The sequence below is a fragment of the Ictalurus punctatus genome, chromosome 2 (genome assembly GCF_001660625.3).
Source record: "Ictalurus punctatus breed USDA103 chromosome 2, Coco_2.0, whole genome shotgun sequence".
NCBI lineage: Eukaryota > Metazoa > Chordata > Actinopteri > Siluriformes > Ictaluridae > Ictalurus > Ictalurus punctatus.
This window is the reverse complement of record NC_030417.2, coordinates 25,468,068-25,495,718: the sequence shown is the minus strand read 5'-3', so window position 1 is coordinate 25,495,718 and position 27,651 is coordinate 25,468,068. Positions and strand designations below refer to the sequence as shown.

At 42.7% G+C, this 27,651-nt stretch overlaps 1 protein-coding gene across 4 annotated transcripts in view; it reads right to left on the bottom strand.

Annotated features, from left to right (window-relative positions):
- Positions 1 to 27,235, bottom strand: part of bptf (bromodomain PHD finger transcription factor) — a 39,178-nt gene extending 11,943 nt beyond the window's left edge. The window contains exons 1-22 of one of the 4 annotated variants that reach the window (XM_053674362.1): positions 26,525 to 27,235; positions 24,171 to 24,996; positions 21,986 to 22,206; positions 15,753 to 15,953; positions 15,455 to 15,595; positions 14,192 to 14,377; positions 12,735 to 12,883; positions 12,147 to 12,484; positions 11,319 to 11,450; positions 10,824 to 10,953; positions 10,367 to 10,502; positions 8,684 to 8,929; positions 6,701 to 8,540; positions 6,220 to 6,344; positions 6,010 to 6,138; positions 5,668 to 5,818; positions 5,363 to 5,483; positions 2,769 to 3,006; positions 2,077 to 2,247; positions 1,495 to 1,631; positions 1,163 to 1,277; positions 814 to 1,028 (exon numbers count right to left, since the gene is read on the bottom strand). In XM_053674362.1, coding sequence (XP_053530337.1) covers positions 814 to 1,028; positions 1,163 to 1,277; positions 1,495 to 1,631; positions 2,077 to 2,247; positions 2,769 to 3,006; positions 5,363 to 5,483; positions 5,668 to 5,818; positions 6,010 to 6,138; positions 6,220 to 6,344; positions 6,701 to 8,540; positions 8,684 to 8,929; positions 10,367 to 10,502; positions 10,824 to 10,953; positions 11,319 to 11,450; positions 12,147 to 12,484; positions 12,735 to 12,883; positions 14,192 to 14,377; positions 15,455 to 15,595; positions 15,753 to 15,953; positions 21,986 to 22,206; positions 24,171 to 24,996; positions 26,525 to 26,987 — 6,411 coding nt within the window. In that variant the 5' untranslated portion in view covers positions 26,988 to 27,235. The remainder of the gene's footprint in view (positions 1 to 813; positions 1,029 to 1,162; positions 1,278 to 1,494; positions 1,632 to 2,076; positions 2,248 to 2,768; positions 3,007 to 5,362; positions 5,484 to 5,667; positions 5,819 to 6,009; positions 6,139 to 6,219; positions 6,345 to 6,700; positions 8,541 to 8,683; positions 8,930 to 10,366; positions 10,503 to 10,823; positions 10,954 to 11,318; positions 11,451 to 12,146; positions 12,485 to 12,734; positions 12,884 to 14,191; positions 14,378 to 15,454; positions 15,596 to 15,752; positions 15,954 to 21,985; positions 22,207 to 24,170; positions 24,997 to 26,524) is intronic. The other 3 variants (XM_053674365.1, XM_053674383.1, XM_053674374.1) reach the window with 3 other exon arrangements.
- Positions 27,236 to 27,651: the final 416 nt, after the last annotated feature.

Below are 27,651 nucleotides of genomic sequence, written 5' to 3'. Positions count from 1 at the left end.
TAAATTTACACCTTGACATGAACAATAAAGTTAACATAATGTTTTCTTAAATTATTCAGTGGTGAAGATTGGTTGATGTTTAATATGTTTGAAGGAGTTTTACTTGACACTCTATGGCGAGGCAAGCTACTTTAAGTGCACTGCATTCGGGAAAACTACAAAAGCAAAACAATGATATGAATGAATATTAATTTTTTTAAAAATTATAAAGCCACAGCAACAAAACCACACTTTTGTAATGAGTTATGTATTATGTAACAAATATATCAGTTGCCTTTTTTCAGTTATTTTGTTTTTCACTACTGCGGTAGAAACAGGATTTTTTCGGTTTCTCATTTATAGCCTACCAGTAAACAGGCCATCACTACCTACCCTCTAAAACTATATTTGCAAGGCCTGATTTTCAGTGTTGTCTCACTAATGTGGGATTCACAAGTGTATTTTTTTTTTTTTTTAAGATAGAAGTATTCATATGTGTGTTTTCACAGCCCTGCTCCCAGGACAAGTTAATGCCAAAATAAAATAATGGAGCTTGAGACAGAAGTGATCGAAATAGGATACATCATATTTTTGTTACATTTCATGAAATTTCATGTCTTTAAGTTGACAGACATAACAAAATAACACAAAACAGAACAAAACAAAAAAAAGAACAGAGATAGAATATGTACCTAATAGGTACTGGTCTTAGTTTAATTTAACTGTAAAATTCTAACTTGCAGAATTGGAAAGTGACATAGGTAAAAGCGAAAGTATGCCATGAAGTGAAATAAATGAAGAAAAACAAGGATAAGCACACAAATATGTACAAACCTGTGCTCCTTGTGTGAGCTGCGTTAGCTGAGCCAGGGTGAGTTTAACTTGGCCTTGCTGTGGTCGGGTGCTGCTGGGGGTCTGTGGAGTCTGGGGCTGTCCAGGAGTGGAGGGTCGCGGAGGAGAACCCACCACCTGCGTTGGGGTACCGCTGCTCACAGCCTTTGATACAGGCGTTCCTCGGATGATCTGAGTTACCACCTGCTGACCCTGACCTGCGAGACAATTAGAAAACACTAGCAAAATCAGCACAACAGCAACACACAGGGCTCACAATGCCAATAGATCATGCAACTTGATGGGTGTACCATGCAACTATTCAGTGGACAATGTGGACAATGAATAATACCTTGTTGAACCATCAGGGGTGCGCGTATGATGGTCTTGCCCAAAGTAGTGGCCTGTTGGAGGGGCGAACGGACCACCGTCATCCCAGGCCGGAGAGGGGTTCCAGTAGTGGTGCCCTATAGAAAGGGGGGAAAAAGAAGAAGAAGAAAAAAAAAACAATTCACAGTTCTTAGAATTTCATCCTCTTCACTCATCGTAAGTAACATAGGCCAACATGTCTTTTATAAGCAACAGTGATTATTTTGCTAATTACTAAATAATTTCATGAGCATTGTGGAAAATACAGTGGGGTTTTAACAACATATCCAGGGGAATGCATAAAGTAGAGCACACCTGCTGTGTGGAGGTGCTGGTGTTGGGTCGGATGTTGACACTGCCCAAACGAGGCTGGAATGAGGTGTATGATTGAGCCGTGGCTGTTGTACTGGATGGAATGATGCCCACAACCTTCTGCTGCACCTGGACAACACCTGCAAAAAAATGTGCCCAGAATTCAAATAAAACTCAGTGGATATGTTTTACACTTTGACAATATGGCATCATCTTTCCCCCTTCAAAAATGACAATAAGAACTTGGCAAATTACTATTTTTAGTCAACAGGTTCTATTTTCACAAAAGTACGCAAACAAAAAGTTACGATCTGAGCGACATTACAATCCAACAGCCAGACTTCTACAAGGCACTACCGAATTCGCATTTATTACAGAAAGTCTTGCTAATTTTTCCCAATTTATCACAATACCATGCAGTACTTTTGCAAAACAGATCTTTGGTTAAACTGATGCCTAAAAACAATGACCAAACCCCCTGCCGCATCATCATTTGGTTGACATGAGCTGCTTAAATGGCTGTGTTTGTGTGCGGGCAGGCCTAATTAAAGAAAGCATGCCGGTATGGGCAGAGGCCTGCCCTACCTCCTTGCGTGGTTGGCACGTTCACTGTGACTATCTTGCTGTTGGCCGGAAGAGGCAGTTTGGCGGTGATGACATTGCCAGTCATCAAGCCTGACGCAGCAGCGATCTGGAACGTTTGCCCAGATGTGCTGACGCTACTCGCCACCACTGTGGTAACGGAAGTAGTGGAGGCTGTAAGACACATGACCAATGGTCACCTCCATAAAACAGCCACAGCTAAATTGGTGTGTGGCAGTGGTGCCCACAACCATCCAATCATTAAATTTAACACAACATCCATCATAACTCATTAGAATGTTTGAAGTTTATTTTGGCTAGGTAAAAGGATATTTTTGTTTTCCATTTTCTCAAGCAATTATTTTAGCTCATTCTCCATGTATACCGATACTGGATAAGTGGGCACCACTGATTTAGAACATATGCATTCTACCATTTCAAACGGTTTTGACAGCATCCATGCATTTAAATACAAAACAAAATGGACAGAAAAAAATAGATAAATCCAAATCACATAAATTCTCAGTATGCGGAATAAAAAAAAAAACCCTCACCAAAAACCTAAATAAAAAGGTTCAATCAATGTGTGACCTGCCAAACAAGCAAACATCGATGTCTGTGTTCAACTATCAATTAACAGAAGCTTAATAATGGACGCATGACCACTTTTCCCCTTTAACTCCATAATCACTGACCTGTATTGCTTTGGCCCTGCTTGACCCAGGAGGCAAAGGACTGCTGGAAGTTCTTGCCCTGCTGAAATTGCACCGGAGTACCTAACTTGGTGGCAAGTACCACTTTTGTCGCAGGGGTGACTGGACTGGTCAGAGAACCTACCACCACCTTCTGGGTGGACGATGCAGTGCTGGTAGGTGTGCTGCTCACGTTGGATTGGGTTGTGGTTCCTCCAGTTTTTTGCTGCTCCAAACGTTTCTACAATGTGATCATCCAAAAGCTTGTTGAGAAACCCCGACAAAACATCACAGCCGGGTTACTGTCATTTAGCCACTCAACTCCATCAGCAATACAGTGAGGGAAAAAAGTATTTGATCCCCTGCTGATTTTGTATGTTTGCCCACTGACAAAGAAATGATCAGTCTATAATTTTAATGGTAGATTTATTTGAACAGTGAGAGACAGAATAACAACAAGAAAATCCAGAAAAACGCATGTCAAAAATGTTATCAATTGATTTGCATTTTAATGAGGGGAAATAATTATTTGACCCCTCTGCAAAAAATGACTTAGTACTTGGTGGCAAAACCCTTGTTGGCAATCACAGAGGTCAGACATTTCTTGTAGTTGGCCACCAGGGTTGCACACATCTCAGGAGGGATTTTGTCCCACTCCTCTTTGCAGATCTTCTCAAAGTCATTAAGGTTTCGAGGCTGACGTCTGGCAACTCGAACCTTCAGCTCCCTCCACAGATTTTCTATGGGATTAAGGTCTGGAGACTGGCTAGGCCACTCCAGGACCTTAATATGCTTCTTCTTGAGCCACTCCTTTCTTGCCTTGGCCGTTTGTTTTGGGTCATTGTCATGCTGGAATACCCATCCACGACCCATTTTCAATGGCCTGGCTGAGGGAAGGAGGTTCTCACCCAAGATTTGACGGTACATGGCCCCGTCCATCGTCCCTTTGATGCGGTGAAATTGTCCTGTCCCCTTAGCAGAAAAACACCCCCAAAGCATAATGTTTCCACCTCCATGTTTGACGGTGAGGATGGTGTTCTTGGGGTCATAGGCAGCATTCCTCCTCCTCCAAACACGGCGAGTTGAGTTCATGCCAAAGAGCTCCATTTTGGTCTCATCTGACCACAACACTTTCACCCAGTTGTCCTCTGAATCATTCAGATGTTCATTGGAAAACTTCAGACGGGCATGTATATGTGCTTTCTTGAGCAGGATCTTGCGGGCGCTGCAGGATTTCAGTCCTTCACGGTGTAGTGTGTTACCAATTGTTTTCTTGGTGACTATGGTTCCAGCTGCCTTGAGATCATTGACAAGATCCTCCCGTGTAGTTCTGGGCTGATTCCTCACTGTTCTCATGATCATTGCAACTCCACGAGGTGAGATCTTGCATGGAGCCCCAGGCTGAGGGAGATTGACAGTTCTTTTGTGCTTCTTCCATTTGCGAATAATCGCACCAACTGTTGTCCCCTTCTCACCAAGCTGCTTGGCAGTGGTCTTGTAGCCCATTCCAGACTTGTGTAGGTCTACAAATTTGTTCCTGATATCCTTGGAGAGCTCTTTGGTCTTGGCCATGGTGGAGATTTTGGAATCTGATTGATTGATTGCTTCTGTGGAAAGGTGTCTTTTATACAGGTAACAAGCTGAGATTAGGAGCACTCCCTTTAAGAGTGTGCTCCTAATCTCAGCTCATTACCTGTATAAAAGACACCTGGGAGCCAGAAATCTTTCTGATTGAGAGGGGGTCAAATATGTATTTCCCTCATTAAAATGCAAAACAATTTATAACATTTTTTACATGCGTTTTTCTGGATTTTCTTGTTGTTATTCTGTCTCTCACTGTTCAAATAAATCTACCATTAAAATTATAGACTGATCATTTCTTTGTCAGTGGGCAAACGTACAAAATCAGCAGGGGATCAAATACTTTTTTCCCCTCACTGTATATAGATAATATGACAGAAAACCTAGTCTGTCACAGGTTTGATTGGATTGAATTGTGAATGGCAATTTTTATCAGTTTCAGATAAAGGACCTATAAACAGTTTTAAAGCAGCAGACAGTCCAACTGGCGATAAGTGAAACCAAAGTGTGCACTGAACCTGAACAATACTCAAAAAAAAAAAGAAAAAAAAAAGAAAAAAAGGTATAACTCATCTTATTTCATATGGTCAACACCCCAAAACTTCACTAGTCTGTTGCATCCACAGTTTGGCCAGTAAAAATGCTTTTAATATATTTTTCACCATCATGGTTTGCACATGATATTTACATCGTTCAGGACATATGTGCAAAAATGTGTTTTTATATTTTTGCATATATGCAAAAAAATGGCTAATAGGGGTACTTCTCTTGGCTTTATTATTATTATTTTTTTTACATTACAGTTTTTGCTGCCAACTGTGTTTTGCCGTGGAAGAAGTGGTAGAAGAATTGTTCTCAGACGCTTTATTGCAGTACAATAGTACAATAGCAAAGCATGTGACAGCAAAGTCTATTTTAACCAAGGGCCCTATGAAAATGTTTCATTTAAAAAAAATCTTTACATTTAAAAAAAATAAATAATATTACTTAATAGATCAACATGTCTAATTTCCCACCTGCTGGGCTGCCAATCTCTGTTGCTTTAGTTGAGCTTCCAACTGGGCCTTGACCTCCTCAGCGGTCTTCTGTACACTAACCTTAGTTGGGTCTGTTGCTTGTGCCTTTTCCCTCTCAACCCTGTAGAAAAATCAGAGTGATAAGTAACCAGTATTAAAATAAAAGCCATCAGAGTGGCACAAACTGTTATTTAAAAAAAATAGATCCCAATATATCTATAAAACCATCAAGAGGATTTTTGACAAGAAGTCAAGTCTTCAAATGCATCAGTAGAGTCTCTCAGAGCGTCAGCAGACAGCATCACCTTTCAGTAAAGGCTCGTATCTCCCACAGTTCCAGCTCCTCCTCTGGCACCCAGTTCTCTATCACAACAGGCCCTGTCTGCTTAGAGGGCTCTGGTTTCTTTGGTCGTAGAGCACTTGAGCGCAGACCCTTTCTTTGGGGTGTGGGGGTCTCTGAATGGAGGCAGATAAGAAGCTATGTATATCAAGTGTTCACTACAACTTAAACAGAGAAAAGCATCAGTAACAACTAGCAGTTAAAAGGGCATTTCAGTGATGACAAATTGAGGAATTTTTTTTTTTTTAATAAATAAAATAGAATATTGACAGCACGCATTTTCTATCTTACTTTGAAGCTGCCTTACCTTTGGGAGCCTCAGGCACACCAAGGGGGCAAATAATTTTCCTGATGCAATACTCTGAGCGGATACCATAAGGCCCCACATCTCTTCGCTTAATAATCTCAGTTGTCGTTATCTCAGTGTCAGATGTTTCTGTTGATGAAGAGAAAAGTAATGAAGTACTTTTTAGTTCTTCTGTGGTTATAGTAAACACTGATGATAAGGTTAACTCACCTGTGCGTGTAGTTCCAACAGCAGCAGAGGGCTTCACTGACATATCATCCCACCTGAGGCAAGCCCAAAGCAAGCGTAACATCAGACTCACTCCAGCCAAAGACCTTACTGTCTGAAGCCGGTACCTGTGAAAAGAGAAATGGGAGTATTTTAAGAAAAGGATTCAAGACAGTTCAAAGAAAGTACAAGAACAACTGGATTAATAGGCTAGTACACAGGTTCCCAATCATGCTCCTGGAGTACCCTTTGTCCTGCACAATTTAGCATTTTCCCTGCTCCCAACATACCCACTGCAACTCAGGAAGTGATGTTCATTTGCTGATTAGTTGAATTAGGTGTGTTATAGCATGGAAAACACTAAAAGACCCAGGACAGGGGGTTCTCCAAGAGCAGGGTTTGGAACTTGTGAGCTAATAGTCCAAAAATCATTCATTGACTCTAATCTGAATTGCAAAAATGTCTCATACTAATAGTTACAGACCTCCATGTGATTCCAAATGTGGGCCTTGGGGACGGATAGGGCCAGATGTCTACAGCTGGCTTGGCATTGTAATTAAAGACAGGCACCTCACGGATACCTGCTCGCCTCGCAAGCTTCTTTAAGTCATCATTGGGAAGCACGAAAATGCTCTTCTTGCTGCTCTTTGTTACGAACTTGCGATACGAAGGCAGAGCCGTACCAGACCGGGTCTTCTTGCAGCGGGAGAACTTCAATAACCGCACTCTGTCTCTGGTAGAGATCTCCTTACTCAGTGTGACTGAGGTCAGAGAGGTACTTGAGGGTGCTGATTTAGCATCAGTAAACGTTGCAGTGACAATGGTCTTGCTCTGCTCTGTAACTTTAGCTCCAAGGGTTGGGTTTGTAACCTTGGTTACTTTGGTGGTGGTTGTAGTGGAAAGAGTAGAGACTGACATGCTGGATTCCACTTTCGGTTCAGCTGATGTCAATGTTGAAGGAACTTTACTGATAGTGGTACCATCAGGCAAGCTGGATGCTTCCAGAACGTGCGACTCGGTAGACACTGTAGTGGTTGTAGTGGTGGTAGTGGTGACTTCCGTTATTATGGTCTTGGCCCCACTACCACTGTTAGTGCTATTCTCAGCAACATCACTGCTTAGGCTGGACTCCTCAGTTGACAGAATAGGCGACGGGCTGAGAGTTTTCAACTTGGCCTCTTCAGTCTCCATTGGTGATACCTTGGTACTGCTACTAAGCCCGTCTGACTTTACAGTTTCTGCTGGGGAAAGTTGGGAGGGAGTAGAACTAATAGCAGAGTCAGCTATGCCCTCAGTGTTACTGTCCAGTCTGGCAACCTTCTGAGAAGGCAGATACTCCAAGTCAGACTTGTCCATCTGTGTTTCTTCATTAGGCTGCACTTTCTCGTTCTGGCTGCCTTGAATCAGGTCACCATTCATTAGCGATTTTACGGGATCCTTGGAGGGAAGCATTTTTGTCTCCTCCTCTTCACTCTGCTTCATTTCTTTCGAGTTGATATTATTGGTCAGATTAGTGGACGGAGAGTCCATCGAACCATCACTGCCATTGACATGCACTGGCAAGTTTGTTTCTACACTTAAGCCATTCTCTCCCATGGAAGAACTGTTTTTGGCTGTATCCTTCTTCTCTGTACCCTCAAATTTCAGACATGCCATTTTGCTGTTTAAGTTAAGGCTGCCTTCCAGATCTTTCCGAGAGCCTCCATTAAGCTCAGCGTCGGTTAATAATGTGCCATTGCCTGTTTTGTGCTCTGGTTCTGGTGCTACTTTCGGTTCTTTGTCTGCAAGAGATGCAGCTGCTTCAGTCTTTACATTGGACCCCAGTCTGACATCAAGATTTTCAGTCTGTTCCGAAGAACCATGCATCACTGGCTCATCTTGGTCAAACTCAAGCTTTTGTACTACAGGGTCTTTTTCCTTCACCATTGGGTTTGCTGCCTTATTAGAAAGAACCGTTTTTGTAGCTTGAAAAGAAGGTCCTTCAGTTTTAAGCTCTTGGTTCAGAGATGGACTGGTCTTCTCCTGAACCTTTGTCCCATTTTCAGTGGCGGGTTTCGAGGCAGCAACTTGCTTCAGCTTCTCAAGTCTATGCCTTTCCTCCAATGTGAACTGCTTGACCCGCCGCTCCAGAAGACCATCCAGCTTTGATCCTTTGCCCTTCTTCTTGTAAGCTGTGCGCTGCTGAAAACCCTGGCTGACATTAACTACATCTTCAAATGACGCTGGAGGCTGAACTGCTGCACTGACTTTGGACTCTTTGCAATCAATAGATTCCCCTTTCACACACTGATCATTCTTCAAAGGTGAGGCTGTGCATTTCATAACTGCAAACATGAGACAAATGCAGGGAAAATATTAACTAGGGTGATATGGGTATATGACATTTTTATATAATCTCTATATAGCATACCCACAATACAAAAGACTAGAAAGCTCCATTGTCACGGACTTGTTTCCATATCATTACCTTTTTCTTCACTGGGGCCAGTGATGTCGGGGGTGCTCGTGTCCATCTTTTCAGAGGCTTCATTTATGTTAAGCTCATCACTCTTAGCCACAGCCTTCTCATCTACCTCCATCTTTTCTCCCTTTTGTTCATCCTCCTCTTTGAGTGTTTGCTCCTCTCTAGAGGAGTGTTGCTTTGGGGTTTCAGGGATTGGGTTTTGGGATTTCTCTGGGCAGGATGTCTGACTATCCTTGCCAGTATTAGCAGCTAAAAAAAACAAGGGAAAAAACCCCAAAACCAAACAGTTCAATGAAAAAATAGAGGGAAAACATTTTTCAAATCAAAGTATGAGACGAGATAAACTCAGCCTAAGCAGTTTACGCCTTTATGAAAATGTGTCTCCAACTTTTACAGATATTAGAATTTATAGTAAATGTATGCGAGTGAAAACTGTACTGTCAAAGTCTTATTTATCATTTGCAGACAAAAGGACAAATGTACATGTAAATGCTTGAGAAGGGGCTCATGTACATTACTAATATCCAACATAAGGCACAGAATAGGCACAAAACATAAGAGCATCAAATATCAACTGATATAAAGGAATATGTATAAAATCATAAAAAGTATAATAAAGCACCAAATACAATATACACTGACCGTCCACTTTATTAGGACATTTATGCAATTATCTAATCGACCAATCACATGTCAGCAGCACAATGTATAAAATCATTGCTTCAATTAATGTTCACATCAATCATCAGAATTGGAGTGGGAACGTGATCTCAGTAACTTGATCCATGGTATGATTGTTGGTGCTAGATGGGCTGATTTGAGCATTTCAGAAACTGCAGATCTGGAATTTTCATGCACAACAGTCTCTAGAGTTTAAATAGAATGGTATGTGAGAAGTAGTATTGTGGGCAGAAACTCCTTGTTGATATGAGAGCTTGGAGGAGAATGGCCAGACTGATTTAAGCTCGCAGAAAGGTAATAGTAACACAAATAACCCCACCGTACAAATATGGTGAGCAGAAATGCAACTCTCATAGCACACAACACATCAAACTCTGAGCAGGATTGGGTACAGCAGCAAAAGAGCACATCGGTTTCAACTCCTATCAGCCAAGAACAGGAATCAGGAAATACTCAAACCAGATCGTCTGGCACCAACAACCATGCTACGGTCAAACTCAATGAGACAGGGCTGAACGGTAAAATCTTTAGGAGCACAGTCAAAAATTTAGGAGTATGGTTGAAGTTTTGTTGTATTATACAACTTCGAACAGGTCACTCGCATCGGTGCGAATATATATTTTTTCACAGTTGCACAAAGTACTTTTCAGTCGCAAATGCGAGTGAAATGATCACAACTGTAGAGCCGTGTGAGATCACACACTTTCCTCACATTCGGATGTTTGATATGAACATTCACTGAAGCTCCTGGCCTGTATCCACATGATTTTATGCGTTGGCCTGCTGCTGATTAGATAATGCATGAATGAGCAGGTGTTCCTAATAAAGGGGATAGTGAGTGTAAACGAACACAAGAAGTGAGGTGTGCAGCAAAAAGTAAAGTGCGACAATGCGTACTAATGTGCTCCTATAGGAAAAGAGAAACAGCACTGTACTAAAGTGAACTCCAGTGTGACGGGAAAGTGTAAATAAACGTGCAGTGGACATGGACACAAAAATGCATACCTTCAAGTGCTTTTCGGTAGTTGACGTTTGTGTTTCCAGGTAATCGAGGGACAAAGCGTGGGACATGGGTCTTGCTGACCCAGCTCCAGCCACCATAACCAGTCACTCTGTACTCCTCGCCCTTCTGTTTCCACACCTGGTGCAAAATTAAACAGGACATTTAGAAAAAAAACTGGTAAGGTTTCGCATCTTACAGTAACAAAAACAGACGTGATTACAATAGTGCTTGTCAAATAAACAAACAAACGACTGAATGAATCTTAAACAATATTAAAAACGCGAATATTTACACTGCTCGCACAGACTTAAAACACATGTGGAGAAAAAGAGCCCCTTGGAGTTGGAGTCATTTCCTGGAGCATGCCAAGATGTTTTATTTTACTGGAGCTTCCAATTTCTTTCGTTCCTACAAGACATGCACAATATTTGACAACCATAATACCACAGAGAAAATTACCTGGTGCTTAATGGGGAAAGTGTATTTCACCCATGTCGCCTGCTGCATCGTCTCTTCATCCTCCAGCTTCTTCTCTCTCTTTTTCACCTTCTCCTTCTCCTCCCGCTCCATAGCGGTCATTCGATGGAGCCTAAGAGAGGAGGAAAAAGAGAAAGGACCTGATGAATTGGGAATAAAAAGAGAAAGAGGACTCTGCAACTTGCTTAATCAGCATTGTCTGACATTAAACACTACCTCAGTCTGTAGCCTGGGGGAACGACAAGTGCTGAAAGGAAATTATTAGCACAGGACTACAATTCATAGTGAGTTCCTCATTAAAGAAATGCTTCAGGAAATTACGAACATGCACTACAAAATGATTTCTGTACAACATATCAGGTGATGTCAAGTTTAAGGTATTTTGGATTGAAGATTGAGACAGGGTGCAAAAACAAGTTCATGAGCTAATTTTGAATTCATCTATGTTTCAAAGGTAACAAGCACTGGTCTGCTGACCTTGTGTGACCGAGAGAATCCTTCCACACTGGGAGCATGACCACTGGTTTGATTGCACACTCCAGGATGGCCAATGCCAGGGCAAATTCTCTCGCTTTGCTGCACATCTGGACAGCCTTTATCCAGTTGGACCTGCAGCAGAAAGAAAGAAAGAAAAAAAAAAACATTGTAGAAAGAGAGAGGCTCTGAATGCTACGCTGCAGAGATTCTGTCTGGAACTCTGCTCCCATTAAATGCACTATATGTCACCTGTGTGTGATTGTAATAAATAAATAATGATGATGATGATTACAGTAACAACAATAATCAAAAACATCACAACTTTTATAAAAGGGGCAGTGGTGGCTTGGTGGTTAAGGCTCTGGGTTACATTTCGGAAGGTCGGGGGTTCAAGCCCCAGCACTGCCAAGCTGCCACTGTTGGGCCCTTGAGAAAGACCCTTAACTCTCTCTGCTCCAGGGGCACTGTATCATGTCTGACCCTGTGCTCCGACTCCAGCTTCCTGATATTTTGGGGTATGCGAAGAAAAGAGTTTCACTGTGCATCTGTATATGTGATCAATAAAGACTCATTATCATTATAAACAGAACCATAAAACCCAGTGTCTATACATCATAGGCTCCATTTAGACAGAATGAACAGTCAATACCGCAGTTTCAGATCGTTTGCAGAAATGCCTGCACTTGTATGAGAACCTGGGAGTTTCCCCTGGTACTGGAGTTGAGAAATACGCCAAAAAGATGACTCTTTTTTTTCCTGACCACTTATTAGAATTTTTTTTTTTTAGCTGTTGTTATTTCTGAGAGGACACATGTTTAGCTGTGCTACCTGTGTGATGCCCAATTGGGATGCAGGAAAGGTGCAGGGATGTTGTTCTCCAGCTGGATAATGGTAAGCCTCAGCGTGGACACGGTCAACATTTTCGAGCCGTGCACTGAGCCATTCCACTTGAACTCGCCGGCAGGCGTCATGCAGAACTTGTGGGAGAGGTGCCGTCGCTTGTCATGGTCCTCGCGGTGCTGGTGTTTGTTAAGTGCCAGAGCGTTTGTGCTGTACTGGTTGTGGTAGACGCGGAATTTGCCCTCTTGGCCAAGCTTGAAGAAGCCGCTGCTGGAGCCGGTCTTCGGGCCTAGATCTTTCCTGACCAAGCTGGACAGAAGAGGAGTCTATGGAAAGAATCACACACACACACACAGACAAGTATCTGATCATTTATATGTAGACGGATTAATGGTGTGAAATTTCCTGAAATATACTTAACTGTATAAGAAATGTTGAGAGTAGTTAAAGTATAAATAAAAGTTTTAAAACACTGCTTTGCAATTCTATACATGTCTCTTTGGGTCTTGTTGGTTTTACTGTCTGCTGTAAGTAATGTGCACTTTCTGTGCCAGAAGATAAACTCGATGATTTTACCTCTTTAAGTGCTTTGCTGTCCTGTGAGCTGGCATCCTTGTCCTGCATGACCTTGCGCTGGCTTAACTTGCTGTCCGGGTTTCGGAGACGTGTCACCATGCGAGTCGCCGACCCTGTCTTTCCACCGTCGCCATTTCCTTTACCCTCACCTGCCACATACACACTAGTCAAATATTGTGGAAACAACTAATTTTAAATTAAATGATGTCAGCTTTGACAAACAGTACGTACAGTTATCAAGCCAGTTTAAAAAGCAGAGGTGGAGGATTCAAATGACTAACTCAAATTTATAAAAAAAAACAAAACAAAAAAAAAAACAAAAACGTACATGCCACGTGATTACTGAGGAAGAAATTCATTGGAGGAAATGTGGGTCAAACACAGGGTACCTAGATTACTCAGACTGCTCATAACATAGTTGCCCTCAACTGAATACAAAACACTGGGCCAGAGCAACAACCCACTGATGCTGCTGCAAAAGCAAATACATGCAGTTTTTGTCTGGTCACCATAACCAGATCCTGTGTGAGAATGCTTTACTGGCTATTCGTCTTTGCCCAGCGTCAACAAGTCAGAATGATCTTTGTCCTATTGGTGAAGTGAAAACACTTCTCAAGTAAGTGAAGAGGATGAAGGCCATTGGACTGGATGGAAAACCCTCACAACTTAACAATAAAGTGCAAGTAAATAAATAAATCTTCAGCATAAAATAAGGGCAGTAGCAGCTCACTGGTTAAATGCTCTAAAGTGCAAAGAACAGTCCTGAAACCTTAAGTGTTCGGCTCTGTGTTTGGATTTAGTCTCAAGTGTGAGTCACCTTGGACCCAAGTGTTAAACAAATGAATTATTATTATTTATTTTATTTTTTTTAAACCTACAAAACAAAGCAATACTGCTTGTTTGTATTATATGTGGATTTGTGTACAGAAGAACTTCCAGCTAGTCTTGATGTTCGTTTATTTATTTAAAAAAAAAAAAGACAAAAATTCTGGGATAAACTAATTAGGTTTGGGGAACTGGAACTGGCCCATTTCAGTTTAGTTAAATGTTGGCTAGTTACTGGTCCTTATCATAACTTTGAAATTTGAGAGTAGGCCATAAATTGTAACAACAATAAATTGCAAAAAGACATTTACTGCAAAATGAGACTATTTAGTTTTACATAAGAAAAAAATCTGATCACACCAGTACGTTGCAACACCCCTAATTCAGATATATTAGAATTACACAAACATGTCGAGTAATTTCAAAGAAATAAATTTTCATCTTAATGAATGCATTTAGCAGAGTTCTTGATAATTCGTAATATAAAAACAGCTGCATGAACTCAAGATTTCTGCTGCATAATTTATGTGGTACATGTGTGACTACTGCTTAGGAAATCTCAATGCTCATTTGGATGCCAGTGTGCATAACATGTGTTTTGTCTGTGTGTCTGTGTCCCGCTGCATGTGTACCGGCATCGTCCTGGCTGTTAAGAGAGGATTGAGAAGAGCGGTCTGCGAGGTCAGGCTCCTCAGGAGCCCTCAAGCACTCGGAAACTGAGAAGTGACTGCTGCAGCTGTTCTCATCAGCAATCTGCGGTGGCTCGCTCTCCAGGACAGGCTCGCCGTTGCCTCCGCAACCCGACTCCGAGCTTTTTTCTAGCACACACAAAACAGTGCACAATCCTTTTTCCTCATGCATACATGAATCTTTGCTTTGGTAGATCACATCAAACTGTTTTTGTCAAAGGGATATTTAAAAAGCTAAAATATATATATATTTCAGCATTGCTGGCAATACTACATAAATAACGGCTAATAGATTAGTGGCAAAGAGTTATATATTACATACACATCATTACAAGCCTTTTTATGCAGTTTTCTTGAATCATGATTTACATAGGAAGAGTGTGTGTGTTACTTTAAGACTCGGTCATGCATGAAATAGAATTTAAGCACACATATTTAAGTCAGCCTCCAGTGACGCATTAAACAAAAGGAACACAATCTACACCAAATACATGAGCCCATCCCAAGCTATGCACTTGCAGGGAGGAAAGCATGCCAGTGAATCTCTGTCAAAGCTAACAGCGAAGATGGCACCAGGCCAGTGCTTCTCTATGGCACTATTGTCGAGCAGAGGTAGCTGGGAGGAGCCGAGCCTCTACTGCACCAGAAAGGGCTTTTTTCCCCCGTCCCACAGGACCAGTGGATCTCAGCTCTCAGCCTGGCTGGAATAGGGTTAGTGCAACAGTGATGCTAGCCTTGGCCTAAAAGTGATCTATGAGTGCCAAATCCCATGCCATGAGGCTTAAGCAATGCATGCAGCCAGAATGCACTGTGCCAAATAAATGGAGTAGAGATTGACAGAATCATGCAAGCAAGAAGCAGATCAGGAAGCAGGCCAAACTGAAGCTTCTTACTGTCTTGTACTTAGTGAGACAGGAGTGCCCACAAAGTGCTTCATAAAAAAACATGAGGAGCAAGGCTATGAGAAAATGAAACCAAGCAATATGGATATCCTTCGGAGTACAAGCAAGTATGATGATGGATTAAATAAAAGGCAGAATACACACAGCAGCAGCCCAAATGCTTGAGTCAAATGAGAAGCTGGAAACAACACTAGTAAAGTCTCTCGGGAGGAAACGGAGGGTAATCCAAGCTCTTAAAAGCACAATCAATTTGCAATGTGGCACAACGACAATCAAAATGACTTCCGGGATCACGCCTCTGTACCTGCCCATTCCTTCTGCACCCGTTCCCCAGGGTCCTCTGCTGCAGATAAGGACGGAGGGTCGGCTTTAGAGGGGCCAGATGAGTCGGCCTGAGGGCGCCCAGAAGCACCGTTACTCTCTTCACTAGCAGAAGGAGCTGGGGCTATGGAATAGGCACAACACACAAACATCCAGTCCAGCTCACCTCACAGAGCGAATCAGCCAGGTTCCATTTTATCTCACCGTTTAAGCTAGAGATGAGGTCCTGCACCATGAGTATGACATTGAAAAGCACTGAAAAACGCAACAATTGGCCTTACCATCAGCAGCAAGCTTGTCACTGGCCGAATTCCCATCTTCAGAGTCTGGTCGTGGAGACGACAAATCGGCAATTGATGAGGCTGGGTTATCACCCTCAGAACCTTCATTGACCTTTGACCCAAGGCTGTCCTTCTCGGCAGCTTTCCGCTTCGCTTCATCGAGCTCCTCCTGATGAGCCTTCTGCCTTTCCAAAATCTCATCTGGATGGGGGGGAATATATAAATAAATAAATAAAAAAATTATTTATTTATTTTTTTTTAAAAAAAACAGTTTTTGTTGGGATGCCCACTGCTCTGGACAAAGCAAGCTATATTCTAAAAGCTTTTCTAACAAGAACTCGTGTTTTTGTTACACCGCTAGTCAATCTTTGTTTTTCTTCTGCACATACAGGTACATGGATGAAACACGTGCCTGTCTAAACAGGCCTGGGTTTTGACATTTTGAATGTACACATCAACAGATCTTTGTGTCACGCACAAATAGGAGACTTATCCAGACTACAGGCTTTGTTACTTTTTAATCACACTTTCTATCCCAGATTTAAAGGGAGACTAAAACACTTTGCAAACTGACGCTTTACCCATTGGTGCAGTTCATTTCGCCAGGTACAGACACAGCAATTGCACTCGGGTGTGGAGCAAAAACTGAAACCAAGCGAACCTTAATGCCTATTGGATACTACACAACCTTCAAAGTCTGTATTGGAGAACTGCTGCAGTGATCGAACGACAATTGTACGATCTGCTCTGTGGAGGTGTATCAGAAGCGTGCACAATGCACAAGCATTCATTCACCTGGAGATCTACAGACAAAGCACACCCGATACCTAAAATCGCGTGACTCCGTCGAGCTGGGGTCTGAGCAACTGGCTGTGGTGATTGTTTCTGCACTGTTTTGCACGGAAACAAGAAAATAACGTTTAAAAATAAAAACACAGTGGAGTGATTGGTTGGAGAGGGGTACAGTGGCTTAGTGGGTAGCATGTTTGCCTCACACATTTGGGGTTGGGGGTTTGAATCCCACCTCCATGCTGTGTGCACAGACTTTGCACCTTCACCCTATGCTCAGGGGGTTTCCTCCCCCGTCCAAAATATATGCGATTTAGGCTGATGGGCATCTCTAAACTGTCTGGATCGTACGAATAGGCATAGGAACGTGTGTGCGATTGTGCCCTGTGATGGGTTGGCACCTCAGAGTGTCCCTAGCGCTGTGCCCCGAGTTCCCTGGGATAGGCTCCAGGCTCGCCGAGACTGTGTAGGAGAAGTGTTATGGAAAATGGACGGAACAGCTGGAGGATTGTCTGTCTATCCTGCGAAGAGAAATGAACTTCTCAGAGCAGAGAGAAAAAGCACAGCTACTTTATTCTACTATGTATCGCTGTTCCTAACAACCACATGGACATGACATGCATTATTATTGCGCTTACAATAACTTCTCTCAAACTTTTACGAGCATCTCAAACAGCTCGTACTACAAGAGCCCAAAATTAGTCTGCGCCTGGGAAACCAGGGCTAAAATCATGTCGTGTGCATTCAGCATGAGCGGTTTGAACGCTGTGAGAATGCGATTCGACACTGAATCGACTCAACTGCAGGAAGTAAACCAAACAAGCTGTGTGTAATGGATGGCGGATTCAATTTAGCCTTAGACACAAGCGGATAAACGGATTTTGAAGCACTGCTGGATTTTGAAGCACTATTAGAGCCGCGCACCTCAATCACATCAATCAGCAATCCTGTACTACAGTACCAGATGCTTCTCCTTTCTTCCAGGCTGCACACCAATCACAGGATAAGGGAAAACAACTGCACTGAATATCCCATCCATCTGTGTTGGTAAAACCTACCGCGTTGCTGTTTTATAGTAAGCAAAAAAGGAGCACTCTATTATTAGGGTCCTAGATAAAGTATACAAGCTGAGAAGCTTACAAAATGATGACCAACGCTATCCGTCTTTTGATGTAGCGTCTCTCAGCCGACCCTCTACAGGATGAGTTTCCCCTCCTACACACAACAAGGCTGCTTTCAAGCCGTTATGGCTATAAATAGATTGGAGAAAATGTGCCCCAATGGTACACTGGTACGCACGGCATCATCAATTTGCAATTTCCATTATATCTAGAGTGGATTTATAAAAATGTTCAGTTATGTAAACTTACACAACAAACCAGAGAACAAAATGTACAAAATAAACCCGACAGTGAACATTACAGCTGATGTGGGTCAAATCTGCTGGCAAAGCAAACATAGCGCTTCTTAACAGCTTATTAAAAAGGTGTGTAAAATGACTTTGAATTATTAGTCTTCTTATTTTGCGCTTTTTGTCGATTTGAGAAACCCACGGTCTTTATACGGGAATGTGAGCGCAGCTAAATTTCCCATAGTGCTCCGGCACTGCAAAATGACATTTTATAGTTACTTTCTGATCGGCCGCACGGCCCATCTGTCATTACACGACACCTGGAGCCAAAAGCATAAACAGTTCCCTTGCTCTCTGCAACCCCATGGCTCAGCACTTTGCAACAGTCGCCTATTTTAAATTTGCTCAACCGCAACAAAAAATGTATTTCTCTACAGATTTCTCCCGGTGTCTCGTGTACGCCTGCCGTTAGTAAATAAACGCAATGTCTAAATGTCTCAAGACTCTTTAAAAGGCTTCAGAAGACAGAAAGGAAGACTGAACACACACTATCTGTTCAATGAAAGTTACAAAACTACACTTCTGTCTTCTGCACTGCTGGACTCTCGTTGTTTCAAAACGCCGTCGGAAGGAAATGTCAGCTACTAAAGAATATAAAAGACAAAACTAACAGGTAAGCAGGGAACGGAAACTTCTTGGGGCTTCTTATGTGACAGGCTGACACAAGACACCGAAGGATTCAATCGCTCAAGAGCAAAAATCTAAAGCATTAACCGAATACAAAAACCCAAGCTGCTTCAGTGTCATAAAGACTCACTGTTTGGACTAATAGCTTCTGCAGAAGGAGCTTTTTTTATTTCTAGCTATACTTGACGTGTCTTGCGTGCTGTAATAATATTTAAGGAATGCTATAAAAATATTTAATGAGTGCCTGTGCTAAGACAACAGGATTCTGACGCCATCTACATGGTGTCTGTGGTTTAATGTAGAGGTGTTTTAACTCAGTCTTGGAGTTAAGGTTAATCCCAATCCTCTCATATATAACTCTGGGTTGAGGAATTCAGGTTTGTTTACTAAATACTAAATTTTTTCTTGAAATAATATCGAAATGGTTTTACTCTCGTGTCAACTTGCAAGACATTATGACAAAGATTAAAATCAGTAATGCCTGTCTGAATATGCTCTAGCCTCCTAAGCAGCCTTTTCAGTTGTCTCTTACTTTCGCTACAAGTTTCTGTTCATGCCAAGAGCAGACACCCCACACAAGGTATTGTCAAACGTCTTCTCCAAGACTTTCTCTCTGCACGTCTATACGCCGCTTCGCCCCACGATGCTGGGTTTGTGTTACCGGTTGCAGCTCGACAGATAAAAGATTGTGAAACAAAACAGAACTTGCATGCACTGGTGCGCACGTGTCACTCGAAATTGCTCGCTGTCACCGGTGACTGAAAGAAAAACGCGGAGCTGTTGGCTGACGACGTGTCTTTAAAAAGCGCTTCAGCGTCGGCTTATCACAGACACACACACACGCTCACAAACGCACGTATGTTGTCACAGGCATCTCCGGAGTATTTCTAATCTCAAACACTTCCACCTCTCGCCCTGCCTCTTCTGTGCCTCTGGACTAAGAAAGTCCTTCTGGGGGTTTGTAATGAAACACTTGTTTACGATATCAAATGCACCACAAAACAAATCCCCTTTGCATGAGCAATTTTAGTTGTGCATACTTCATGTAACGGCTGGAAACATTTAGCGCTGCTCTCCTTGACGTGCACGAGTGCTTTACTGAGGCGCCGTTCGCACCTATATGGATAGATCGGACCCATCTGTTTTTACTTTCTACCCATTACGGTCAATACGAACGCATCGCGTTCAGCATGAAAACGTAAAAACGCTTTTTTGAAATGGCTCACGTGAGCACACTGGCCAGAGTTCTCTCTGTAGCTGTGACTATGTCTGTATTATTATGTGTAGCTTTGAGGAACAACACGCAAGTAAGAAACTGTGCACATGACAATAAAATGACTTGACCTGACTCAAGGACAGCTGCAGTACGTTTACATGGACAACAATAATCCAATATTGACCCGATTAAGGCAACCCTCTGATTAAGAAACTAGCATGTGGGACAGCTGTGGCGCGGGTGGTAGAGTGGGTTGTCCACTAATCGTAGGATTGGCGGTTTGATTCCCGGCCCGGGTGACTCCACGTGTCGAAGCGTCCTTGGGCAGGACACTGAACCCCAAGTTGCTCCCGATGGCAAGTTAGCGCCTTGCATGGCAGCTCTACTACCATTGGTGTGTGTGTGAATGGGTGAATGAGACACAGTGTAAAGCGCTTTGGATAAAAGCGCTATATAAGTGCGCCATTTACCATTTTTTTAGCATGTAAACAGTGAGTATTGATTACCTTAATCCGATTAAAGTCATATTCAAAGTAAACACAAATGGAATTAAGTCATGCGTAGTATTCCTGTTTTAGTCATGTTATCGACGTGCATTACAGACATGTACACACCTCAATCACACTATTAACATTGTGTGGCAATTTTCACCGCATTTTGTGACAGGACACGTACACACACGGCAGTGCTCAACCGTTTGATGACAAACGAGAGAGCACGGCTGCGTCCGAAACCACATACTGTTATTATAGTAGGAGAAATACATGTACTTCAGCTACTATATAGTAGATAAGTACACGGTTTCAGACGCAGCCCATGGCTTCAAGCAGTCATCTATTTGCACGTATAGTATGACAAATAATTAACTGCACTTGAAACTTTCGTGAAATTAAAAATGAAAAAAACAAAACTGTATACGGTACAATAACGAAGATGAACTGTATGTTGGTACGTGAAATTCTGGAGGAACGTCGGATGGCGTGGGGACGTAATGACGTGTGCCGTTAATCGATCTATGTTCTACAACATGTAAAACGGGAACATGAAAGGAGTATTCTAAAAGCGACTCATCTTAAATCCCAATATTGTCTTATTCAGAATAAGGTCAATAATTACATTACTGCGGTCCATGTAAACGTAGTCAATAAGTGCACGAGTATTGAAAGGGAGAGATGAAGAAAAAACCCAAAAACCCACACCAACATAGTCAAAAGCATTCATTCATCCATATTCTGTAACTGTTTTATCCTGGACAGCGTTGGGCAAAAGTTCTAAAGCAAAAACAACAAACATGAGGATGTCTGTGTGTGGCCTGGCGATGAGGTGAAACTACTGCTGAGAGTTACATTTGGGTCTTTATCCAAGACCTCTGTTAGCAGTGTGTATCCAACACTCCATACTGTACAGGTGTAGAGCGTTTCATATTCAGCCACGTGAGGGTGTAATAATAAAACAAACCAAAATCAACATTATCAAATCTTTAATTACAGACCACAAAGTAACAACTGGACCAGCAGCCAGGAGTCATGATAAACGTAGTCCTACAGCACATTTATCACACACAATACCGCAGTGGGTTGGTTGCCTGGTGTCGGGGTTTCACCGTTTTTCTACCCTGGGGGTTAGTTTCAGAAAGCATCGTTTTCAGTTCCAAAACGCAGAGACAAATTTTTTTTTTTTTTTTTTACAACCCCCCCTCAGAGCGCAGGGTCAGCCATGACGCAGCGCCCCTGGAGCTGAGAGGGTTAAGGGCCTTGCTCAAGGGCCCAACAGTAGCAGCTTGGCAGTGCTGGGGCTTGAAGCCCTGACCTTCCAATCAGTAACCCAGAGCCTTACCCGCTAAACCACCACTGCCCCTTCATAGAGATGCAACCCTCATTATAACGATGGTTTATAGCGGCTACAGGGTAAGTCACAACAGGAACTAAATCACATTCCACATCAAATGCAACTATAAATGGATAAAAAGTAGAGCATGTTCCTTCTTAACGAATAAAAATGTATCATCTTTGGCAAACTGTCGTAGTACAACTGGGATAAAACACTTCAGGATATGCTAACGCATTGACTATTTTCCCATAATACCATAAAAATCATTAAACAGCTGTATCTTGCAGATGTTCTTGAAAGCATAAAGAATAACTAAAAGAGCACTTCGCGCCGTGCATCGCTGATTATCTTGTTGCTTACCGTTGGCGACAGTGAGGTAGGCCTTGTTGTTGCCGCGAGCCTTGTTGGTCAGGTCCTCCGTGATGTCCATGTGTGTGTGGATCTCCTCCTTCAGCTCCTCCAGCATAGCACAGAGGTCATTCTCCCAGAATTCCTTATCCAGGACCTCAATAAGCTCCCCCAGCTGCACTTTGGTGCTGTAGTACCAGATCTTCTTCCCTTCCTCTTCACCATCCTCCTCGCTGATACCGAAAGACAGACAGAGCTTCAGTTAATCCATGCAACTTAGATTATATCAGGACATTCCACAGGAACAGAAATCCTGGATCTAAAATTGATTTTGAGCAATTGTGCCATTGGATCCTATAGAATGCAGAACGCCTTAAATATAATGACTGATATTTTATTCTATTTGCATGTTTTTGTATCTAAAACAAAAGGCGAGTTAAAGTATTTTAAATAAAGCAGACTCCTTAAAATCACAAAAAGCTGCTTTTCCATGCCTACTTCCATTAGAAGGCTTTTGAATTTTGTAACAAAGAGACACCTCCATTAAAGCAGCTCTGTAATTAAAATGTCTGCATATATCTTGCACGCGTTAGGAAATGTGTTAACGGTTTTCATAACCGAAAGTAAACAGTTTCTCATGTCACTAGAAAAAAAGAAAAAAGAAACAGTTGAAGTGGCAGGGATAATTTCACTCAATCCAAAATGCAGATGAACAAATGCTGGTACAACATTCAAAAGTAAACACTGCATTTCAAACGCACAAGTCAAAGCTTTGGGGGAAAACCACTTAAACGATACTAGGACTGCAACAACTAATCGAGAATTAAAATGATCGACAACGAATTTCATTATGGATTAGTCAGGTCTGTGACGTCTAATAACTTTTTTCATAGCCTGCAATTTGCACAATGTTTGAAGGACAACACTGGGAAGAATGTGAAATAACACGTTTAAAAAAATATATACAGAAAATAAAAACTGGCCTTTTAATCCAACTAATCGAAGAAATAAACGACAGATTAATACATTATCAAAATAATCGTTAGTTGCAGCCCTAAACAATACTGTTATCCTGCTGCCGTTCTAGACAAACACCACCAAGCTATTAAGCAATAAGGATGGTTTTCCCGTTCAAAATGATACGGGTATGTGAGAATTATTATTCGTCTAGACCGAACAGGTGATCTCCGTTAAACATCATTTGGTGGAACACGGTACTACAAGAAGCTGCTTGTTCAAAAAATCCACCCACATGTGCGAGATACACCAGCAGTCAGCTCACTGACAGCAAATACTACATACAGCGCCTGATGCTTCTCTTTTCATACTAAACACCTGGTGAAACTAAATAAAAATATATTAAATAATAGATTAATCTGGGTTCAGCATTGATTCCTAAGTCGAATCAGGTGTATTAAACCTAATAAAAACATGCTGTGCTCACTCAAGACCTAAAGTTTCTTATCAAACAGACCTCTAGACATGTGCTGAAGAACACTACCATTGAGGAGGTTCCTCTGTTATTTTGGCAAAGCCTAAAGGCTGCATTGCATGTCTCCATGTTGGTGAAGGAAATCCCAGACCTCATGAAATCTCTAGATGAGAGTTCCATTTTAATTAAACTTGGAACCAAGTTTGGAAAACCTTTTCAAACAGAACAACTTTATAACTGAGGGACTGATTTCTCAAACCCAATTAAACCTCAAAGTACTTTTCTGAGATTGTAGACTGAAGCTGTTGTAATGTCTAAACAGAGATAGTTCAAACTAGAATTTTTAAGTCGGAATACATGAGGATTTATTTATTTCTTTATTAAAAAGGACTTGCAATTTCTGTGGACCAACCGATCAAAACCAAGAGGCAGTCTGTCAATCATGTTGGCTGTCAGAAAGTTTCCTGAGGTTCTAGCCTAGATCTCTGTGAAAGGTTTGGCTGTACATGTTGAAATGTTGAGTTTCAAAACAGCTAGCTTTATCGACTTTTTGCTAAAAATCACTGACTGTAGCTTTAACATAATCCAACATGACTGGAGGTGCACGTGACTCTAGTGCTAGCGATAATGATTCATGTTCTATCCAAAAATGTGGAATACCGCAAACTGTGTGAGATTCTAATATTATTCCACATACGAAGTTCTCATACTGCAATTAATACCCTGCAATTGTTTATTCAAATTATAAGGAGGTGTAAAACTCACACAATAACCCTGCGATTGAGGAACCAGTACTTCCGCTGGTGCCGGTCGTAGCCGATGGGCTCCTGCCGCAGGTACGGGCGGCTCCTCTGGGCCTCTGTGACGCAGTCGCTGACGCCGGGCACGCGATGTGCTACACATATCTCACACTGCCACTCATCTTCGGGCACGGCCTCCAGAGGTGGCCGCACGCACTCCAGATGGTAGACGGCTGAGCACGTTTCACAACAGAGCAGGTCACCGAGGCGGTGGCACGCGCGGCAGTGGTCGTCGTACTGCACGGCTCCTTCGCTCATCAGCTCTTCGCGCGCCATGTTCGTGGTGAGAAAGCGGTCCACAAGGAACTGCAGCACCTTCACCTTGCTCTCCAGCGGCCCGTACGGGTACTCCTCAGCCTCCAGGTGCTCGAGTGCAGCGCCGCCATACTCGGCTTCACTCTCGCAGTACGCTCGCACCACCTCGGGCCACGTCATGCCATCCACAAAGTACAGAGTAGAATTGACGCTGTCCTTAAGGTCAGCCGGCCCAAACGTGGTGTTGGATGAGTCCTCCTCACGCAGGATGGCCTTCAGCAACGCTATGTGTGTCTCGGCCAGCAGCGCGCACTGCTCCTGGCCCGCCACCGCTGCGCAAAAGTCCTCAAAGCGGAAAGGTGAGAGACGCAACACTGTGCTGAAAGTGCGCAGCACCTCGTACACGGCCGAAGCGTTCAGGAGCTGCTCAGGGGGGATGAGGAGGTCCTCGGAGGACTTCGGCAGCTCCAGGGGAGGGATCTCTTTCTGCTCCAGGACGGGAGAGGGTGGCCGACGGGCTCGTCGTCTCCTCCGGCCTAGTAAAGAACAAGCATACACACAGTAAGACAGAATCCTCGAGGATTTCACAACTGAAATCCCGTTACAATAACCCTTTTTATTTAACTCGGATCTGAATTGGATCCCAATACTACTACGACTTTATATCCGTAGCCAAACGTGTCCCTAGCTGACCACGAACATATTTTGCATGCCTATTAAAAAAAAAAATCTTCCTTCTGCAGTCGTGACTCGTGTGTCATGACAGCGTGTTAGGAAGCTGTCAAACACTCCCTGGAAAGACTGATGCTTTTATACTTGCTTATTTAGAATATGTCAGGTCTCCTGGAGTGCTCGAGAAACAATGTTAAACCTGTGAAGAAAATATTTCCTGTGCATTTACGTGTGAATAATCCTTATTCAGACACAACACTGATCCTCAAGACTTATGAAAAGGCCAGAAGAGTTAGAAAACTACAGGGACTTAGAGGGGGAGAAAAAAAAACGACATAAGAAAATACGCAAACATATCCATGAAAACGTTTTAGAAGACAAACATCTGCACTCTTATTGCGTTTGATGGATAAATTTGGCGATGTGGGGAGGATATTATCGGTCCTTCATTCTGAAACTCCCTCCGTGTGTGAGGTGAAGCGCTACTGGCGCTCGTTTTCAAAACAATCCAACGCATGGGATCCTGTCATTAGCCTGACTAGCTTGTTAGCTCCTTAGCTAATGAAGAAGAGCCAGGGTTAGCTACATGCGTGGCTGCTCGCTACAAAACTCACAAACGATATGAAAATGTTTAATTCTCAGAAAAGAAAGAAAGAAAGAAAAACTTCAAGCAAGTGTAAATAGAAGGTAGAATAAATAACATTACGCGTTTTAAACATGACCGGGACTTCGTGATAGCTAACACGAAGGATTATTATTATTGTTGGGTTTTTTTTTTTTTTTTTTAATATTCATGTTTCTATCCAGCTTTTGCTCAAACACTAATGAACACAATCCGTGTAAATTCAAAGCACAGACGGTGACAGAACCGTTACGTTTCACAATGCTTTAACAATATACGAGTTATTAGGCTTGTTTAAGAAAATACATGGTCTATTACTTGGGCTTAAGGCGCTTGTTAGCAAGCCTGCTCACGTCCAGCTCGAGTGAATGAAACATGCTAAGTTCACTCAGCTAACCAGCAAGCTAGCACGGTTCTCTTGTATTTCTCGTATTTAGCGATCAAAAACGACTTTTATGAATGCCCACTGAATAAATAAGATTGTTGTAATCAATCAACCTCCTGATTGTTCTCTTCGCCTCGATACAACATAACAAATACCTACTCGGCTCAGATAGAGAGCTAGGCAACGCTGTGTGCTAAAAGTTAGGCCTGCTTTTACTTAGCACATAGCTACTCCATTTTGAGCGATCCAGCCAGCACTTGAGGGTAAAAGGTTTAACAGAAATCAAAGACGTTAATAAAAGAGGCGATGGGAATGTTGCAGGAGCAGGTTTAGAGCATGAGTGCGTGATGAACTTGGTTAGTTGTTTAGTTAGTTAGAGTGATACCTGGAGTGCTGCCGTGGCTGCTCTCCGTGCAGTAGCTGGCATCATCATCATCATCCTCGGGCAGCTCGTCGAGGTAGTCCGACTCGTTGTCGACGACCTCATCTTCTTCCTCCGTGAGAGGCTCTTCTTCAACGAATTCATCCTCCTCTGAGGCTAAACTCACCGCATCCTCGTCTTCATCGCTCTCGTGGTCATCGTAAACCACGGCGCTAGCGGCGCTCCGTCTCCCCCTGCCTCTTCCAGCTCCTCTGCCCCTGCCTCTACCCCGCGATGCCGCGGATCCAGCTTTCCTCTTCCCCCGCGATGAATGAGGGTTTCCCCGCTTGGGTGTCACAAAATCGTCGTCGCTGCACCCTCTCCCCTTCCCCTTTAATCCTTTGCGGGGTCTGAGACCGCGCACCGGCCCTGGAGAAGGCTCCTGCATCAGCAGGGTTTTGGGCGGCCTGCCTCTTCTCCCCCTCATTACACATAGAAAAACCTATTCTTTTCTTTCTCAGTCCTAGCGCGCACCGGAAGTGCAGACAACTCGAATTTTCAGGCACCGACGGAAAGCTAAACTCGCAGAAATACGGATGCAGTAGTTCAGTGAAGCCACGGACTCGGTTACCGCAAGAAAGCTCAAAGCGAATGGCCGGCGTCCCGCTTCGGGTCGCTCGCAGTCGCCATGTTGCTTCCTCTCTCTCTCCGTGTACTCCAAACACAGCGGGCCGCGAGCCCGGGTCACGTGACCCCGAGCGCTATACAACTGCCTGAATGCTCACTACATCCACTGCTCTGTCTTTCACTGCAACTTCTCAATGGTGGATATCATCACTCTACTCATCATTTCATACCCTTTTTGGTGTTTTGGTACAGTGATGTTTATGCAATGCAAAGTGCAATTTCAGTCTTACTTAATCTTTAGTCACACGATTTGTTACCTAGACATATTTGACTGTTCCTCCTGTATAAACTCAGTGTATTCAGTGTAATGTTTTACTTTTTGAGAGAGACATGATGTAAAATTATTATTTCCACATTTTACACACACACAAAGCCCCTGGCAAACATTGTACAGGATCTTCACCCGCTCTTTTTACTTCATATATATATATAAATATATATATATATATATATATGTATATATA